Here is a 21814-nt window from a genome sequence, read left to right on the forward strand (position 1 = left end):
TTTTTGTATTCCGTCCCTAAATCGGATCTAATGGCTTTCATTGTACCATATGTTAGTATAAAGGTTTCAAAAATAGCACATGCGATAGTTTTTGCTGATTTATCTGGTACAGCTACTGTTACCAGGTATTTAGAAAAGTCACAAATCATAGTAACAGCGAACTTGTTACCATAGTTTGATTCTGGAAGTGGACCTATTGTGTCGATAATCACTATGTCAAATGGTTTGCAGGGTGTTGGAGTAAGGACAAGATTTTCTTTTGTTTTTGGTCTCACTTTATTTAAAAGACATTTATTGCAATTTTTCACGAATTTCGCTATATCACGTGTCATGTTTTTCCAGTAATATTTAGTTCTTAATTTGGCATATAACCTTTTTGTTCCGCAATGGCCTCCTAACAGTGGATCTTCGTGATAAATTGTCATAAGTTTTTGTTTCTGTTCATTGTCTGTTACGGTCTCTACAGGGTCCGTCAATATTATTTGTAATGATTTTAAAATTTCATTTCCGCGGATTTTAAAATTCGTAATTGAAAAATTATTGAAAATGATATCATTTTTTTGGCCATTCTAATTGTTTAATATTGTGATTGTCGGCTGCTTTTTCCAGCCTCGAAAGTAACTCATCTAAATTCGTTATTTCGTTAACAGTCACGAGATTAAGCAAATTGTATTTTTTGTGTTTTAAATGCGCATAAATTTGTAAATTGAAGATCTCCTTATGTTTATTATATTGTATTGTTGATTTTACTCGCGGTATCTTTTTTGAAAAATCGTATGAAAATTTATCATAAACTTGTACTTTATTATCGTTAGAGGTCGTATCATTTAAACTTATTTTTTCATTTTGTAATTCTTGTTGTTTAGTTTGTGATCGCGTTTTAACGGCTAAAACGTGTTTTGTCGAATCTTTAATCTCGTCTATACTTATACGCGAAAGAGCATCAGCCACAACATTCGATTTTCCTTTAATATATTCAATTGTAAAATTGTATTCTGATAAATCTAATCTGATTCTAGAGAGTTTCGAGGAAGGATCTTTCATATTGAATAGATAAACTAATGGTCTATGGTCTGATTTTACCGTGAAATGTGTACCGTAGACATACGGCCGAAAATGTTTTATAGCAAAATGTATTGCTAAAAGTTCTAATTCTATGATTGCCTTTTTCTGTTCGGCTTTATTGAAAGATTTTGATGCAAAGCAAATCGGTAAGTCATTATCTCCATGCTTTTGGCTTAATATAGCGCCACAACCACTCTTAGATGCATCTACAGTGATAATAAATTCTTTTGAAAAATCAGGGTATTGCAATAATTGAGGAGACATTAATGATAATCTTAATTTTTCGAAAGCATTTTCGCAAGCATCATCCCAAACAAATTCAACTTTTTTCCGATTTAGACGATTTAAAGGGGCTGCCAGTGACGCAAAGTTAGGTATAAAACGCCTATAATAATTTGCAAATGCAACGAATCGCCTAACAGCGTCTTTGTCTTTTGGCTTATTGTATTTTTTAATTGCGTCTATTTTTGAGTCATCTGGCAGCAGGCCTTTGGAGGTGCATTTATGGCCTAAAAAAGTTACTTCAGAACGAAGGAAATTGCATTTGTTGGGATTTAACTTTAAATTGAATTTTCTACAAGTTTCGAAAACTTTTTCTAAATTTTTGAGGTGATGTGTCTCGCTACATCCGATGACGATAACATCGTCAATGTACATAAAAGCTTGATTTGGCGAAATGCCTGAAAATGCTAATGACATCATACGTGAAAAAGAGTTTGGTGCTATATTTAAACCGAAAGGTAAAACTTTCCAACGAAAAGCTCCTCGATCTGTACTGAAAGATGTAACGTCTCTAGAATTAACATGAAGTGGAATTTGGTGAAAACCAGAAAAAAGATCTAAAGTCGAAAAATATTTGGCTCTGCCAAGATTGTCGAGTATGTCGTCTACGCGTGCCAACGGAAATTTGTCTGCGATAAGCTTTTTGTTGACTGCTCTGAAATCAACGCACATACGGTAAGACTTTTGGCCTGTAGGATCCTTTTTCGGCACCAAAATTAAAGGGCTGTTATAATTAGAAAAGCCTGGTTCTATTAAATCATTTCGCATTAAATTTTCGACTTGTTTATTAATTTCTTCACGTTGTGTATATGGTAAACGATAATTTTTTATATAGACTGGATTTTTATCAGTTAAACGTAGCTTTTGTTCGTAAAAGTTATTTAAAGTCATACGATCAGTTTTTAAAGCGAATACATCGGCATATTTTAAGCATAAATCTAGTAATTGTTTTTGAGCATAACCCGGCATTTGATTTTTCAAAATTTTCGTTAATTCCTCTAAGCGTTTTTGATCTTTTGAAGTTTCATTGATTTTGTAGACATTGTAGTTGGTGATATCTTCCGTTACGATATTGCAATTGTTGACATGTTTTACTTCGTCAGTAATATTTAAAATTTTTATAACTGGATTATTTGTGTCAACAATGCACTTTGCCGTAAAAACACCATTACAGATTTCTTGCGAGTCTACAAAAACAGGATTATCGCATTTTGGTAATTTAAATAACCGATAAACTTCACATCTCGGAGGAATAACTAAAGAATCGTTACTTGTGCCGTGTAAAATTGGTATATTTGCGTTATCTAATCCGGTATTAATGGTTATGCTATCGCTTGCGTAATTAATAATGCATTTATTAAATTTTAAAAAGTCTTCCGTCTGAAGGTATATTGAAATCGTCGTTAACTACATGTAAAGTATGCGGTATTAAGAATTTATATGCAATTAAGTTGGTTTTTAAGGTTCCTAAAGTTGAAATTGTTTCAGGCGTTACGCCTGTTATGTTTGTTATTTCGTTAGTATTAAAGTTACAATTTTGAGATAAACTTGAAATTTTGATTAAAGAAATATCTGCTTGAGAATCTACTAGAAAAGTACATGGTTTGTAGGAATCGCTACATTGAAGTTCAATAAAATCTGAATAATTAAGGTTCAAGCAGTAGATGGATTTTAATATTTTTGAAGAAGATTCGTTTAATTGTCTAAATCGTGGTTCCGATCCCCCAGTGTTCGCTCCTGAGGGTCGTTCACGTTTAAAGCGCGTACATTGGCATTACTTCGCGAATTTGAACGTCTATTATTATTAGCATTATTGTTACTACTACTAGGCTGATTGTTTCTATTAGTGCTATATCTGTCATTATTACCTCTATCAGAATTAGTGTACCCGTAATTATTATTGTTGTAATTATTTCTATTGTTATTGTTGAATCTTGCATTTGGATTGTTGTACCTATTATTGAAATTATTACCTCTATAATTTCCTCGAAAACTATTTTGCCAATTACCACGAGTACGGAATGCTAGTACTTGTCTTTCTTTTACCTCATTATTACGTTCGACTATCACTTTTGCAACTACGTCTTTTGAATCACTGAAGGTAGTTGAAGCCAGGATGGATTTGACCAATTCTGAACGAGTGTTCAACCTGCACACATTCACTGTTTGCTCTACGGCCATTTCATGTGCCTTGGCTTGTGTCATACCTTCAATAATCAAAGAACGTTCCAATGCGTCGGATAGTTCTTCAACGCGCTTAGCAAAGTCTGAGTAATTATTATTGATGACATGTAAAGACGCGATTTTACCAGAAACAACTTTCGAGTTTTCGGGTTTTATTCTATTTCTCAAGGCAGCCTTTATGTCATCGACTGAATTTATTACGGTTGGTAATGCTTCGCGTGCTTTTCCCTCAAGTTTGGATTTCAAAAATGCAATAAAAGTACTATTTAAATTTTCATCTGAGAAGACTTCAATTAATTTTATTTTGTCGATAAAAGATTCTAATGCCAGTGGATCGCCGCTGTAGTTGTCCCTAATAATTGAGGCGCAACTGGTAATGAACACCTTTTTCTGTTCTGAGGTTGCCATGATTGAAATATTGTTATTCGATTGTAAATCTGAAGAATTATTTGTTGAAGGCAAATTAGAAGAATTTGAAGTAGAGTGAGAATTGGAAAAGTCAGTTCCTAACTGAAAATTGGAAGTGCTAGTTAGTAGGTTGTCTGAATTATTAGACGAATTTGCTGAAGGCTGAGTGTTTATAATATTAGTTACTGACTGAAAATTTGAAGTATTATTTTCTGCGATATCTGAGTCATTAAATCCTAAAAAATCTTCTTGACGAGCTAGTGAACACCTTCCTTTAGGGCTTGATTTATCGCTGGAATTGCCCTCAGAATCGGACATGTGTTTGAAACAGGGTAATTTTATTGAAAATTATTTTAAAAGAAAAAATTTTGTAAATCAGGTAAATATTTTGTAAATATTATTTGAAAATCCGGTTAATATTTGTCGCGTTTGGTATGAATTTTATAAAATGGTAAGTCTGGTTAAGAAAATTATATAATTTGTTTTTTTTTTTTTTTTTTTTTTTAAACAAAGGAACATCCGGTCTGCGGATTTTCTCTAAATTATAGGCTAGAGAAATGCCTACCCCCCTTCCGTGCCGAACTTAGTCGGACTTACCGACTGTCCCCCACTAGGTTAGCCCCGCTAGCTAACCAATGGACAGGTTGTCCTAAAAAGGACACTTGGTCTGTGGTTTCTCGCCCCCCAGAATGGGCTTTGCAAAAGGAAATAGGCAAGCGTGTTCCGGTTTTATTTATTTTGTAAAAACCGAAACAGGCTGGTATATTTTTTTTTCGGACTATTGGAAAAAAATATAAAAAAACCGCACTTGTTTCCACAAGCCTAACCAAAATTTTATTTTTTTTCGAATATACGGCGATGTTTACGTCCACATCGCTTTATATTGAAAGTATGAAAAACGTAGTTTGTATCACGGACGCACTGCTTTCTATCAATCTTCTATTATATTGCGGACGCACCGCTATTAATAAAATCTCCAAACTGTTTCACGAGAACATGTATATATATAATTTCTACAGCAAACGAAACGCTTTGTTTAAAATTGTAGTTAATGAAAATTTTTTTTATTTTTTTTTCATATTAAATTCATGTGTTATATAAAGGCAAAAATTTCATTTTATGGCATATCATTATATATGTATTAGTGTATGTAATGTATTAAGACTTTTTTTTGTATTGAGGGGATATGTTTCTACGTATTTAAACTGTGAAATGTTACTTGTAAATGTTTACAAAAAATGCTATTAATGGTTTGAAAGCATTTGAGAAATATTTGGAAAAAGTTATATTTATTTAATTTTTGAAAACCGCAATCGGTTGATTTTCAGCATTTCTAGGCTATATAAAAATAGTACATAAACCTTTGTATGGCGCTTACGATTAAAACAAGTATTTGAAAATAAAATACATACTTTGCTCCTTCCCTTGATATTTCGTGGTTCATCTGCAGGTTGACATCTTCACCGGTACCTTTTAATTGTATGGCTAATGGGTGTTCCACGCCTTTCGAAGTGTGATGATAATCTGCCTTTATGTAATTTTCATTTGTTTCCAGGCAAGTGATGAATTTTGGATGATTTTTTTTTTGTTGAAAAATTTTAGAATCCATGTATGTGTTTCGTAGATTTCTTTTAAATGTAAATGTTTATTGTTGCCATTAATTCAGTTTCTTCGCTTTGAAATCTGTTTTGTTTTTTTTTTTTTTTGTGTGATTGTGTAATTTTGAAAATTTTTTTTTGCTTTAATTTTTCAGTTTTTGATTTTTTTGTATTATTTCCAGTTTTTTCAATTTCTAGATTTTGTACTTTTTTGTAGATTTTATATATAGTATATATACATATATGTTTTTTTTTTGGGATTATTTTTGTAGTTTTAGTTCAGTTCACCCATATCTTTGTATATTTTGTTGATTTAAGCATATTTTGTGTAATTGTGTAGTTTACAAATTTTTTTTTGTAGGTTTTGTATTTTTTGAAGATTTTCCTTTTTAACACTTGAGTTCGTTTAAACTGTATTATGTATGTACAATGTCGCGCCGTAATTTCTGAGCTCTAAAACGACACCGCAATTTCCAATTTTTTTCCTTTGCGAAATTTTTCCATCGACGCCGCAACTTAGGAATTGAAACGTCATTTTTCCCATATTAACGTAGCAAACTCTCACCACCTTCACTTTTATTCGGTGAGAAACCATCACTGTGATAATGTTGATATTTAAAAAAAATGTTCAACATATTTTTATGGCAAAAATTATTTTTGGAAATCTTTTGTTTCTGCGATTCGCAATCAATTTACGTTTTTCCACGCCTACTTTTTGGTATTAAACGGTATCAACTCCCTATGGGACTGTACTACGTTAGGCACAATAATTTTCACTGCTACTGTCTTCTGATATCCCGTTTCGTGGATTTTCGGCACCGTCATTCGGTTATTAACGCGAAGCGTAGAAAATTAGTATGTATATTAAAATATGCTGCACTTTGAAATAAAAAGTTTTGGCGATTTTCTTACACAACCGTTTTTATTTTTTCCGAGTTAAAACATGGAAAAGAATCGCATTATTCTAACAAAAAAAATTCTTTCGTTGCGAACGCATGTCACGGTCGCCATGTAAAGTGGCATTTCGATGCCACTTAATTTTGGGCATACAGCCCCTCGCGCGCCCACACACGCAAAATAAATAAACACCGCACTTGCTTTAATTTTAGTTACTTTTTTATTAAAGTTCTCTTATGTTTGTTTGTTAAGTTGCTTTAAGTTTTATTTGCACAATAAATGTTTAGTTTTAATAAACCTAGTCCTTAGTTATTTTATTCTTAGTTTTATTAACTACGCCGTTCTTTCTCGCGTGTATTTCGGCAGCCGGTTCACTTCAAACTCTGCCCAAAAACTCAAAACTGCTGACGCTTCAAAGCAGCCCTGCCGCTATGCCAAAAGTGCATAGCGGTAAAATCGCATGATGCAGTGGCGTGATAGAGTCGAGTAACGGAAGATTCAGCCAATAAGAATTCTCTCCGTCATTCGACTCTCTCACCCAGTAACACCAAGTGCATACATGCATGGTTGCATGTGGGGGTGATGCCAGCTATTTTAGTTTTTAGTTTTATTTTAGTTTTTAGTTGGCTGGCACTACATGACGCTACAAATTACTTTTTGTTTAATATCGTGTAATATATACAATGAAGTAGTGTTATTCAAGCAGTTTCTGCAGAAATATAACACAACGCTAACCACAAAATAAGATACTAAATTTAAATTTGGAAAAAAACACTACACATTGAACAATTTATTGCCATCACAGCGAGTAACCATTTCTTTAGTCGAACATATACACGAAATCCACTCACAGCGAAAGCAAATAAATTAGTTTAACCACACAATTTTAGGAGTATTATTAGAGCTCACAGAGGACATGCCTGGATTTTTATATGTACATCAGTGGTGCACAACGACGTCAGAGCTTCGAGTACAAACGCAACTATTTTTTTAGTAGTATGTGTTTACGTCGAGCATGCTTCAGCATAGAATTCACGGATGAAATATTTACTGCTTGGGGTACAAGCTCATTATAAAGGTTTACAAATAAGATATATTTGCTTAATGCGCTTTCTAAGACTACGCCGTTTGACACTGACCGAGTGTCAAAACAGTGTGGAACGTGCGTTTGACACTGAACGAAGTATCAAAATTGCCGGGGTTGCTGCCATCGTTATCGACGCAGGTATGCAATAATTAGCGAAAATATGAGCAGAATTTCAGATATGGGTTGCTGTGTTGGTAAGTTTTGTCAGACATATTTAGTATGAAATATATAGTGCAGTATATGGGACCTATCGACAATTTTTCAGAAGTCTAGAATAAGGTATCCAAAGACGCTTAGTTATATCAAAATTAAGAGTCAAAACACGGAAGTCAAGTTTTTCGACCCGTTCAAAAGTTATCCGAGAAAAACAGTACTACAGCTAGTACACAACCTACTACACTACAGTTTCTACACTATTTTGTACCAGAGTAGTACAACTCTGCCGGCGGCCACTGTGGTGTGATGGTAGCGTACTCCGCCTATCACACCGTATGCCCTGGGTTCAACTCCCGGGCAAAGCAACATCAAAATTTTAGAAATAAGATTTTTCAATTAGAAGAAAATTTTTCTAAGCGGGGTCGCCCCTCGGCAGTGTCTGGCAAGCGCTCCGATTGTATTTCTGCCATGAAAAGCTCTCAGTGAAAACTCATCTGCCTTGCAGATGCCGTTCGGAGTCGGCATAAAACATGTAGGTCCCGTCCGGCCAATTTGTAGGGAAGAATCAAGAGGAGCACGACGCAAATTGGAAGAGAAGCTCGGCCTTAGATCTCTTCGGAGGTTATCGCGCCTTACATTTATTTATTATTTTTTTTTTTTAGTACAACTCTGCCGAATAGCCTCTACAAAATATGAGATAGAACAAGGATTATGGTCAGGTGAGAGCACAGCTTTGAAAGAACAGTTGATACATATATTACTTGTAATCCCTTAGGTCTCTTAAGCTAGCCCAACCTTTCCAGCCCAATCAAAAAACGAGACCATTCTAAATTACACAATATTTAGTGCTAATTTAATACGGATTAATTAAATTTATTACACTTAAAGTATTTTAAAAAATATTGAGGGTTGGGCTACGTTAAGTTTAAGCTAGCCCAACCCATATTTCCAATCAAAAAACGAAAACCTATTTAATTACACCATATTTAATGCTAATTTAGTACGGGTTAATTAAATTTAATGCACTTGTTTTTGAAAAAGTTAAGTTTAAGCTAGAGCAACCCTCGATATTTAAAAAAAAAAAGGTGTTATTAATTAACCCGTAACAAATTAGCATTAAATATGGTGTAATTAAATACGTTTTAGTTTTTTCATTGGGTATAGGCCAACCCTCGATACGTTTTAAAAAACGAGTGTAATAAATTTAATTAACCCGTATTAAATTAGCATTAAATATTGTGCAATTTAGTGCGGTCTCGTTTCCTGATTGGCCTGGAAAGGTTGGGCTAGCTTAAGAGACCTTAATCATTTACAAGCTAAAACTGATTGACTGCTTGCTTTACTGAATCTGTCGCTGCGCTCGCACGATATGTAGGTGAAGGCCAAATAGTTTTCCGAAGTACTACGAAGCTCTTTAAGTGCATCACTGATGTAGATATGTATGTGTGTATTGTATGGCATAATGTAAAGTATTTTGACACTTATTACATTTCCAAGCGAGCAATTTGCAAATATGTACCAGAGGAAGTCTAGCAAGAATACAACTCTAATTACTTAATTAAATCTAGTGCTTCAATTGACTGCAAAAGCCGCAACTAAGTGACATGGATGTTTAAGATTACAATCATACAAAAATGGAAATATATACAAATGTATACAAAATATGTATTGTTGTGTATTTAAAGGGCCGGCCTTGTTACACCAATAGCACAACGGGTGCGCTCGAAACTATCTTTTTGCGTCCAGGCTATAGCAACAGCAGCAATTTCAAGTAAATAAACTCAATTTAACTATGACACCACAAAACATTGCTCTCTCTCTCTCTGAAATTTATATTGCTCTTGGCACCCGCTTTCTCATACCCTATTGCAATTGCCACTGTCATTACCACCATTCCAACATTTAATGTCACACTAACCGCAATCACCTTCACCTGCTCCCTACCACAGTGCAGCAGCAATGACTATCACGTCTCTAAGTCTTTCACACTACATTTTGTATGTCACTTGATGCTGGTGATTTTAGTTCACCGGCTGTTGTTGGGGAGGGTGGCGCTTGATGTCAGTCAAAGCTGCCTAATTTTATGAGTATCAATATTGATGTGACTTCTTCTTGTGGTATCGGGGTCGTTGGTCTATGCACAGCTGCACTGTTGACTTAAATTATGAAAAATCTCTTGAAGAGTGTGCAATGAAGTGAATATTGAGTTTTAGAACGCATACTATATTTTCACTTCTTTTGCTACGAGCAGCTGTCGCTTGTATTTTAAATTATAAATAATTGCCGAAAATTCAAAGAGTCAGCTGTTATGCCAAAATAAATGCATTTATTTGCACACATACTAGCATATTTTGAAAAATAGGACAAATTTCTTCATCTTCCGCTCCAAACGTTTCCTTTGGCTGACGTGTGTCTCTTGAAGTTTTAAGTTGAATATTTATAAGAAATTCGTACATTCATAACCACTAGCTTGCGCTTAACCGCCCAGTCGATTTTCGTATCCGAAGAAGGAACTGCGGTCATTCCATCTTTTCGGCAACAGATGTCAATCTGGAGCATCAAGGGATTCAAGGGGTTGTGAAGCTCACCTAGACGTGAATAATCCTATTTACTTTGCAGACAATGCTCTGGCAACCCCAAGTTCCCCACGAAGGGAGAAGGTTAGATTAGATATTGAGAAGGTGCTATGTGTTAATATCAAATCGTTCCCGAAATGGTCGTGCTAGTACCTTAATGGTGTGCCAGATCAATATATTGTAAAGGATCCTCAACAATGCTAAAACTCCACAAAACCTTCGCGGAGTCTCCTTCTCGCTAAAAAAAAAGAAGCAGAAGAAGAACAACTAGGAGAGATCAACTTAAAATTATTTTCTGTGCAATAGCGTCTGCAGTAATTAACATGACCAAATCTAGTCAGGCTTTGTTAGTCCCGGCATTGAATTGCGTAAAACTCATACATGTCATTATGAATCCACAAACATTCCTGTGAACGTTTCCCTCGAACACTCCAAGGGACATCCAACTTTCTCCCTTCACCGCATATCATATATCAGTAAAGATATGATCAGACTCTCAGTCGCAGCTTTCGCCAAAGGAAAATAGTCACTGCAAAATACTCGTGCTTCTGTCCTCTGCCAGATGTAAGCTTCTGTCTACTAGTCGTAGATACCGCAGTCGCAGGTAAGTACGACTGCATGCGCAGCTTAGTCTTAACGTAAGTCACAAAATCATTACGGTGATTTCTTTTAAGCTGTCGCTGCGATTTACTACAACATTTCAGTCGCTGTGACATTTATTACATATTAACCTGGGTCGATTTTTATGGACGAAAGTTAACCGATATCGCGCCATCGATTTTTCGATAGGATTTGGGCTCAGGAAAAAAAGTTCCACTACGCATACCCAAAAAATAATTTTCCTGCGAATTTTTTTTTTTTTTTTTTTTTGATTTAAATTTTTTTTTTTCATGACCTACTAAAAAAATTTTCATATGTATATCCTGTCCGACCCAAAAATGTCCGCTAAAAACGTTGGCGATAATATTTTATTTTTTTTTTTTTTCAAAAACTGTTATCGCCAACGTTTTTGGCGGACATTTTTGGGTCGGACAGGATATACATATGAAAATTTTTTTAGTAGGTCATGAAAATATCCTTAAAAATAAAAACCAAAAAAAAAAAAAAAATAAAAATTTCGCAGGCTCGATAATTATTTTTTTTTTGTGTATGCGTAGCGGAACTTTTTTCCTGAGCCCAAATCCTATCGAAAAATCGATGGCGCGATATCTGTTAATAAATTGACCCAGTCTATTACATATGTATATCTTAATTTTACAGAATATTGTTAACTTGAGACCAACAGTTTCTTTTCTGTTGAAATTACTTTAAAAAAATGTGTTCCCTTGAAAAAGAATGGTAAGATAAACCCTAAAGCAACCAAGTAACCAACCGTCTGATAGTTCAAGAGCTACAACCTCGATTAGTTGGTTTTACCAGCATCCTTTACTTCTGTGTAGTATTACAATTTTAATAATTTTAATTTTAATAGAACTTTTATTCTCTTCCCTCTCTTTCAGCAATATCACGTGAGGATGGCGACGATTCACATCATCATCATCATCACCACCATCATCATCATCATCGCGGTGGCCATAATCACGGTAATAAAGTTCCATACAATGGTTATAATTCCGAAGAGTATCTGGATCGTCTGGAACCAAATGGAAATATACCAGCCGATAAGTCAAATTGCAGATACGGAGGTAAGAGTTAGATTTGAAATTTGATCCTACTTAAGTTTAACACTACACTGCTTAAGTTTAACACTACACTGCTGAACCCAATGTTTTTTCAATCGCTATGGAGGGGAAATGACGAATTTGGCTTAATAAACCGTTAGCTTCCCTGCAGAAAAATCACGAAAGCCATTTTCAGTTGTATATGAAAAAGTCTTACTTGAAAATAGTAAGGAGCAATTGCAAATGAGAAGGACTTATATGGGAATGAGAATAGTTACTAGCAAATGAGAAAGCGGCGGGTTTTAGATTAAAAAGAGTCGAATGAGAATGAGCAGCGTTAGCTGTAATTGAGAATAATCAGTTATAAATGAGAATAATTAAATGTAGAAAATAGAGCTTCAAATGAAAAATGCAGCTACTTCGTTAGCATAATGGAAGATTTGAAATGAGAAATCATGAAATTAAAATGCGAAAGTGTCATCTGTTATTGAGAAGAATCAGTTTTAAATAATAAAGCACCCTTGATATTGAGAATAGTCATTTTTAAATAAAAAGTATCAACTGCCTTCTAATTTCGTTTTACAACTGACTGATCTCAATTACAATTGATGCTTTCTCATATACAATCGATTTCTCATATGGAAGTGACGCTTTGGCATTTACAACTGACTTTTCTTGTCTCCACATGACGCTTTCTCATTTGCAACCTGAAATTGTGTAATGCGATTTGGTGCAAGGATGTGGAGTTTTGTTGAATATATTTTATAGTAATTATTTACAGCAGAAGTTGAGAGTAGCTTAGTTTATGGAGCGCCTCTACGTATGACAATCAGGTGTCCCGCTCTTCATTTGATTAGCACCAGTTCCGAGGTAGTCAATAAAGCTGTAGTTCGAAACTGTCTCATTGCATAACTTTTTCCAATTTCTCTGCAGGGACCTTGATGGAATACGTTTTCGCACAAATCTTATCAATGCTCTTGTCACTTGTTTGTCTTCACAATACGACGTCTTTTTTGTATTCCTATGCCTATGCTGGCCCTCTAAATGCCACATAACGCCGCAAAGCTTCTTCGAATTCTGACTTACTATACATATTAGGTAATAAACGCCACGATATACGTTTTTAGTTTCTAAGCGGTGAATTTTTAGTTCGTCTCCTATTCGTCAACAAAAAGAATCCTGCGATGATCGGACAAAATATTATGTTCGACACAACCCAGTTCCTTACAGAACAATTCTAGGAGTATTATTCTATTGTCATATCAGGGACTTCTTTTTAGCTTGAAGAATTATCTGTCACTGCACCTCCTCTGGGAATATGCACATTTGACCACTTTATGAGTTCACCCTTACCCCTGTAAAGTTCAAATAGTTGAAATAAGATACAAAGTCAGCGCTGCAAGTACACCCAAAAACTATAAAATTGCTCGGCTTGTGTGAATATTATTTTGTGATTGCTTCTCAGGCCCTTTTGTAATGCTGAAAAGACAATTGGCCAAGGGGCACCCTTGCAGTTAACCCAGAAATCTACAAGTACGTCTCGTAAACCAATGCTATAGATAAAAGCTTCACTGTAAGCTTGTTGCCTATTCCACTTCTGCTCGAGTGCCAAAAGGAACTTGTCTGCATCTCAGTAAGAGCGATAGGAGGTTAATTTTCCGTGGTTCCTCGATTTTAAGAATACCCAATCGTCCATCGGTTTATCTGTGTTCTGAAGCCTCAATCCCGGGATCAGTTTTCACCCATCTGGATTTGATCTCTGACCACCTCGTTGTAGGTATGATTTGCGAATGCTGAAGCTTTAGCGGGAGTGTTCTCTTTCTGCCTGTTGGTGCTGCCTCTCGAGACGTTACGTTCATTTACTTCCTTGAGTAATTCTACTTCATCGACTTTTGTATTTTTGGTTGTTGCGGTTTTATCAACGACGGCTGTCTCTTACTCCTTGACGACAGCCTCATACTTAAATCTTTTTTCGGCATCTCGCACGTTGATCTCGTATCTTTTTTCAATTTCGGCGATTTCCTCCAAGATAAAAAGTGATCATGCTACCTCGATTCAAGTGGAGTACCCGACATTTTTTTTGGAAGCCATTGGCGCTGCTGCACCTCTCGTATTGCCGGCTTTGCCTGATTATCCTCCTTAAATTGGTTTCAATATGTAAACTGAAGGACATTGGTCCACTCCGGTATCCGATGTTACCCGGTATTCGAATTGGGCCGTTCGCGATTAGCTATTCCATAAGCACTCGTTGACCATTCAACAGTAGGCCTGAAGGTATAAGAGGCTTTCCTTCGAACTCTCTCTTCGGAAAAGAGAAGGAGCATGCCTCTTCTCCCCGGTTAGGCTTCAAAATTAAAGTATCGGAATGTTTTCTGATTCAATTTTCGAGCTTTTAAGTGAGCGAAATGTAAAACATTTGTTAATTTATAGATGGCCTGCTTAATGTAATTACTAATTTAATAAATATTTCAGAGACATTCATCATACGAGACATTTAACTAAAATGTCTACAAATTAAATATGTTCTTAGAGTTTTGCTTTGTAGAGAATATAAATTAATGCTGTAATTTTCATTCAACATCCGTAGATATTGTCTTCTGTGTTCCTTAAGGGGGATGAGTGCGCGTAGGACAAACATCTAAGAGGATGCACAGCTGTGAGCACGAAAAAAGCACTGGAAAATTTTGTATCAAACTTCAACAGTTGTGATCTTTTTTTTATTTTCTATACTTAAGAAAAAGAATCTGGTGAAATCTGTAGCTAAAACTATGCAAAGCAATTTAAAAAAAGTTTTCGAAAACGCTACAACTTTTTATTTAGAATTTTTCGAATATTTTTGAGTATGTAGTTTTTTACAGCAGAGAATTTCAGCCGAACAAAGTGCAAGTTATAAAAGTCTCGCAAAACCTACATTGATTTTAGACATTTTTTTCTCGAAGCACGTTACATGTGCGTAGGTAAGAAAATCTGAAACACGCTTCAGAAAAAAAAAATTGTCAAAAATCTATGTGAATTGTGAAAGACCTTTAACTTAAAGTTTATGAGACTACAACTGATAAGACTACGAAACTGCGTACTCTAAAATGTTCTGAAAATTCTAATTAAAACATTCCGAATTTTCTAGAAATTTTTCGAAAACGTTTTTGAGATTAATTTGAGTCTAACAAAGTAAAGGGCATACATAAGTCTATAAAAATTCGCATTGATTTTTGACAAATTGATTGGACAATTAAAATGCATACCCAAAAAGTTCTGAAGATTCCGCTGAAAATTTTTAAAATTTTCGAAAACATTTTTGAGATTTTTCAGAATTGTAAAAAGTATGCATTTTTGTAGCCCAACTAGTTTTTGTCTGACAAAGTATCTAGAATTCGCATTAATTTTCAACCATTTATTACCGAAGTGTGTCTCAGATTTTCTTCCAAATACAAAAACAGACTAAAATTCATTGGACTACTGAAGTGCATTCTCAAAAAAGTTCTGAAGATTTTAAGTAAAAGTTTCGCAATTTTCGAACTTTTTCGAAAGTTTTTTTGAGATTTTTCAGAATTTTTACGAGTATGCAGTCTTGTAGACCAATTAATTTCAGGTTAGCAAAGTATAAGTTACAAGTCTCTCAAAACTCACATTGGTTTTATAATTTTTTTTTTTTTTTATAAAACTTATACGCCCTTCGTACGGAAGAATACCTAAAGCACCCTTCGGAAAAAAAATTGTGTAAAATCAATGTGAGTTTTAGGAGTCCTGTAACTTATAGTTTATTACACTTAAATTGACTTGAGCACAAAAAGCATACTCAAGAAAGTACTGGAAATCCGAAGAAAAAAATTCGAAATTTTTCGAAAAAGTTTTTGAGATTGGTTTGCATAATTTGGGTTACACAATTCATTACATTTTTGTCTTAAATTATTGAAAATAACGAAAGAAGAATAAAATTGATGTAATTTGCTTAAACTACAAACTTGTATTTTCGTGCTCGCCAGTGTAAATATGTGCAAATGTACAAATATTTTAATTTTGTATAAGAACATAAAGCATAACTATGCCGTACTCTAAATTCAACTGCCCCAATTTGTTGCTATACATCCCTGTTTTATTTTATTTATTTTTTTTTTTTTTTTTATTCATCGCTTATACTCCGGATGGCATCGACATACAATCAAACACACTAAATATCTACTCTTACGTACCTACTAATCATTTAATCTCATCTGCAATCTTTACAAACTAATTTCTTGTATTGCGCATACAAATGTAATTTTTTTAAATTTTTTGTTTTTGCTTACTCCGTTCACGTGCTCTCAAGTGAGCTCATAATTTATGAATAGCTTCAAAAGAACTGCTTATACCGGAACTAATTATAACTTCCGCTTAACTTTGCTCGTACAGCTGTATGATAAACCAACATAAGCACACACACACACAAATACATATGAGTTTATTAACTTTTGCTCGTTGAACGAACATATGCAATATATTTCGTTTCAATATCAGCACCATTTAATCTCTGCTTCACTAAAGTTGCGGCAAGTTGTGCCTTTTATTCGGACCATATCAATGTTCCACCGCTACAAATACATGCAAATATTCGTTATGCTATATAACAACATATTGATTTGTTCATTTTGCTATAGATAAAATTTCTGAGGACATTTAATGTGGGTCAAACTTTTCTTAGAAAATTTTCTGATTTTGTTCTCCCTCATCGCAAAACTTGGGAGTCATAGCATTTTTATTGTTGCTGCACTTCCATTCGAATTCGTCTGCCAACTCACCATATCTCCGACTTTTGTTCTTCGATTTGTGGTAATTTATCAAAATGTATGGTAAATGAAACACCAAAAAAAAAATTGGGTTTGAGTTTCAATATGTCGTTATCGTCTCATTAATAATTTCTGCTGTGTGCACACTTTGGCGCTGACTTTGGTTTTTCTTTTATTTTCGTAGTGAATTTATTTATTTATATACTATGCTAACGTGGCTTGTAGGAAATTAAGAGAAGGTTAGATTTCGTACTTTCGATTTTGCAGAAAAAAAGCTTGAATTATCCTGATGCATGAGAAAGCAACTCGTAAGACGCCTGACCAAATTGGGACCCTAAAAGATCCCGTCACGTTTACATCCTAAGAAGGGACCAAAATTGCCACAATTTTAGTAGTACTAACACAGTCTTTATGGCGGCCACCGTGGTGTGATGGTAGCGTGCTCCGCCTATCACACCGTATGCCCTGGGTTCATCTCCCGGGCAAAGCAACATCAAAATTTTAGAAATAAGATTTTTCAATTAGAATAAAATTTTTCTAAGCGGGGTCGCCCCTCGGCAGTGCCTGGCAAGCGCTCCGATTGTATTTCTGCCATGAAAAGCTCTCAGTGAAAACTCATCTGCCTTGCAGATGCCGTTCGGAGTCGGCATAAAACATGTAGGTCCCGTCCGGCCAATTTGTAGGGACAAATCAAGAGGAGCACGACGCAAATTGGAAGAGAAGCTCGGCCTTAGATCTCTTCGGAGGTTATCGCGCCTTACATTTATTTTTTTTTTAACACAGTCTTATAGTTAGAAGGGCTCCTTGACGTCGTTGGTGCAGAAGCTGTTAAGAGAATGAAGAGGAGGAAACGATGGATCACCTCATCTGCAGCTGCCCGGCTTTAAGAGGCGCATTGCAGCGCTTTCTGGGAACTTCCATTCTGGATGATCTGCGCCAGGTGGTGGAGTATGACACCAAGAGCATGGTAGCCTTTATCAGGATTACCAGAATGGTTCGAACAGGAAAGGCAATTGTGTACTTTTGTGGTATCACAACGGTCCTAATGTCACTGGCCTATTTGTGACCTCGGGTAGCCACGCCAACCTAACCTTACCTTACTTAGGCGGCTGATTAAATTTCGGCTGTAAAATTTTACAGCTTCACGTCGTTAATTTATTTATATAAATATTAGCTTAGGTGGCTACCCTATTCAAAAATATTTTTTATATGGAGGATAATGACGCAAGTATCAGCATATAGGTAAAAGATCTTGGAATGTAATATTCTTTTGATGTTTCAGAGTGCATCGAACTCGTTTAGGCCTTTATTGAGAGAGAATGTGACAAATTAAAATGTATATAACACTATTTTGCACAATTGGTAGCGTTAGGTAGCAACCCGAGCTAGCAACCGTACAAGTAAAAAAAGTTAAGTAAATATATGAAAAGTGAAATAAAATAATAAAATATATAAAAACCGTCTGTTTTACAACCACATTGCCAAAATTTATTTAACTAAAAAAATGAGTGGAAACCTTGTAAAGACAGCCTAAATGGCACATCCTAGTCTAGGAATGTGATCAACTGCCAATTTGCATATAAAAATTCACACAAATCACTTTTGGCTCTTTTAGACATAGTTGCAGATATGTGAAGATATAAATACAGTAAAATAAGCCGGTTACCCTAATGGGACTGCTTTACACCATTCCAAAAGGCTTCCAAATCACTATTGTATAATAACCTCGGCCTTTTTAGGAAGAGCTTTACCGGCTTTTTCTCGGTAACAACCGATACCGACAAGTTATTGTCTTATTATTGGCTTATCATCAATAGAGAAATATTATCGCTGACTAATCGGTTTCTTATCACCTAGCTATCGTCTTCTTGTTGGTTGCTTATCGACTTGTTATCGACCGGCTATATTGAGGTTTTGCCAGTATCTGTTCAATAAAAAACCGATGGGATGACCATAAGACCTATAGAAATCTATAACTTTGCAATAACAAATCGATAACTTTTAAATAAAAAATAAATAAATTTGCGATAACAAAGCGATAACTTTCGATTTCAAATTGATAAGTTTTCGGTAACACGTCGATAAAAACTGGCAACACAGCAATGACATATCGCTAACTAATCGGAAATTTATGGATTATATTTTGATAAAAATCGATAATTTTTCATTACAAAATGATGAATTTTAGATAGTAAATCTAACTTTTTGGCAACATTTCGATATCGCGTCTTTAAAAAATCGGTAGCTTATTCATAATTTTGTGTGTCGATAGCAATACTATAACACTTTGATAACAAATTGAGAGCTAGTCTATAATTCATCGAAAACTCACCTATAACAAACTGATAACATGTCGATAAGAAACTGATAACATGCCGCACAACCAAGTAACACATCGCTAACAGACGGATTTCACGCCGTGCGCTTTTAGTTCCGGCTTTGGTTATGGCTTGGGTTCCGTGTTCGTGTCCTGCGCTCGCGAGTACAAGGCTCCAGCTACAAGGGGCGGGAGAGTTGTAAGATATCAAGGCTTGAATTAAGCTAGGCCAAAAAAACTTCTAGTATTTGTCAAGCAGACGGAGTTATTTTGTAGTACAAGCCCTGATACCTATTTGGGGTTTCCTTTTGTTCGTCAAACAAATTCTGCTAACGCTATGAACACATTCATGGCGTTTTCTTTTATGAAAATAATGCCGGCCTGTTGCTTTTTCATTTCTCTTTCGTGAGTTTGTGTGTCCCTTTTACAAAATATTCTCCACTGAATAAAAAAAGGGTCATATTACCTACAAATAGAGCCATTTTGCATAGCGATTGGACCTAGTTTAAAAGTTAGAAGTTAAGAGTGCAACATGAGGGTCGCATTTATTCCAGATAAGAAAACCCCTTCAGTATATGTGAGATATTTATTGACTCCATCGTTCAATCTAACATCACCTTTACCTGCTCATTCACAGTCCTATAAGGTCTTCTGATTACATAAAACTGTCAGTCATATCAAAAAAATGTGTCATGTAAGATATATCATTCGATTTGCTTTCATTACTTATTCGTTTATTTTGCAACTCCTTTTACTTCTTCATTTGGCATTGGCTTCTGTGGTTTCCTTTTCATTTCTCCTCTCTTACGTAACTGCAACCTTTTTTCGCAAACCTCACTCATGTCTACCAAAGTATTTATGTATGCTGCGCTGCTTCGATGATGAAGTGTAATAAATTAAATTTTTGACGGCATAAAGTAGCATAAGGTTGATATGCCTGCATAAGCGAACATACCTCTCCGCCCACCCATACAAGGAGAACATCTCTACGGCATAGCCACCAGCAGACAAAAAAAGTCTAATACTAATATGAGTAAGTGCTTTTTGTTTGTTAAGCAGCGAATTTCAGAAGCTCCTTTGTAACTTTTATTTGGTGTTTTATGTTTGTATCAAACTTTGGGTTTCTTACTTGAGGGAATTATCGGTTACTTGTTCCTTTGTACATTTGTTGTTCTTTTCACATTATTTGTTTGGCTTTTGGCAGCTGGAGCTGCATATTAATAACCTTCTGTCGGCCTTTACAAATGCCAAACAAATTAGCACACTTTTCTGTTCTCTCACAAAAAAACTTTGGTAACGAGCAAGTAATTGGATGGCGATTTAAGGGGGGGTGAGTTCATGTCCAATATTATTATATCCATAACTTTGTCATAAAATCTTGTGTGTTTCTAATCGAAAGTAGACGAATGTTAGCTACAGCCATTATTTTTATCCCCAAGCCCCTAAATCTTAAATTCTCAGCGCTGCACTTTTTGAACTGTAGAACCACGGACCATGATCAAAGGTATATTAAGAAGGCTCATAGTCATTATCGGTCTATATTTTTGTAGGTGAAAAAACAATCCTAAAAGTTGGCAGGATAAGAATCCAGTGTCTTCAAGCCTTAGATCTGATTGCTATGTAACGCCTTCGACAAGAGAGTTAACCATTTGCCCCTAATCGCCTTATTTTTAGGCTAAAAATTCGTCTCCCAAGCATTTCATAATTACTCTTTAACTATCTCTCCTGACCTAGTAATTCCTAGTGCTATTGAAATTGCCGTGTTAGCAGCAAAATCAGAGTTCAAATGTGTGTGACATACCCTACCTAAATCTTAACTCTTACTGCCGTGAGAGAATAGGAAAATCAGGTGGTCAGCAGTTTGTTTATAATGCAGAGCCCCTTTGTGGGTTCACCAAAATACACATAAGAGAAACTAATAGTGTTTTCTTTTCTGAAATAAATTGTTGCCTAAGTAAATGGTACAGCCTTAAAAGTGTTACTCCTACCCCAGAAAATTATCAACATTTATAGTGCATACAAAGAACATTTCATCTCACCATATTCACTCATATCACATATCACACAAGAAGATTGCGCATTGCGCATGTAAACATTAGACCATCTCTTTTTTATGGGCAATTCTTACGTCATTTTCCTTCAGCTCTTTTTTTTTCTCTCTCTCTTTCATGCGCTCAGAAAATTGTCAACATTTATAGTGCATACAAAGAACATTTCATCTCACCATATTCACTCATATCACATATCACACAAGAAGATTGCGCATTGCGCATGTAAACATTAGACCATCTCTTTTTTATGGGCAATTCTTACGTCATTTTCCTTCAGCTCTTTTTTTTTCTCTCTCTCTTTCATGCGCTCAGAAAATTGTCAACATTTATAGTGCATACAAAGAACATTTCATCTCACCGTATTCACTCATATCACATATCACACAAGAAGATTGCGCATTGCGCATGTAAACATTAGACCATCTCTTTTTTATGGGCAATTCTTACGTCATTTTCCTTTAGCTCTTGTTTTTTTCTCTCTCTCTCTTTCATTCGCTCAAACAGTCAGCTGTGACGTAGATGCGCAGAACGAAGTAATTTTGAACTCGTGAATGCGCAATCTGGTAGGTGATCTGTGCACTCATATTAACAGAGTATGTGTGGAACTCAAGAGCGAATTGAGAGTTTCACAGAGTTGCACTGTCACACCGCCATTTTATGCAGGGTAAAAATGTAACGCTTTTGCGTTGCGAGCAGGCAACAATTTTCACAAAAGAACGAAATACCCCGTAAAGGCGTTGCCTGTTTTTTAGAATAGAACAACAACCCT

At 35.3% G+C, this 21814-nt stretch overlaps 1 protein-coding gene across 16 annotated transcripts in view; it reads left to right on the plus strand.

Annotated features, from left to right (window-relative positions):
• Positions 1-21814, plus strand: part of Eip63E (cyclin dependent kinase Eip63E) — a 733437-nt gene that overhangs the window by 467370 nt on the left and 244253 nt on the right. For all 16 annotated transcript variants that reach the window (XM_067787451.1, XM_067787449.1, XM_067787458.1 and 13 more), the window contains one exon: positions 11753-11938. In XM_067787451.1, coding sequence (XP_067643552.1) covers positions 11753-11938 — 186 coding nt within the window. The remainder of the gene's footprint in view (positions 1-11752; positions 11939-21814) is intronic.

The sequence above is a fragment of the Eurosta solidaginis genome, chromosome 5, assembly GCF_040869045.1.
Source record: "Eurosta solidaginis isolate ZX-2024a chromosome 5, ASM4086904v1, whole genome shotgun sequence".
Classification (NCBI taxonomy): domain Eukaryota; kingdom Metazoa; phylum Arthropoda; class Insecta; order Diptera; family Tephritidae; genus Eurosta; species Eurosta solidaginis.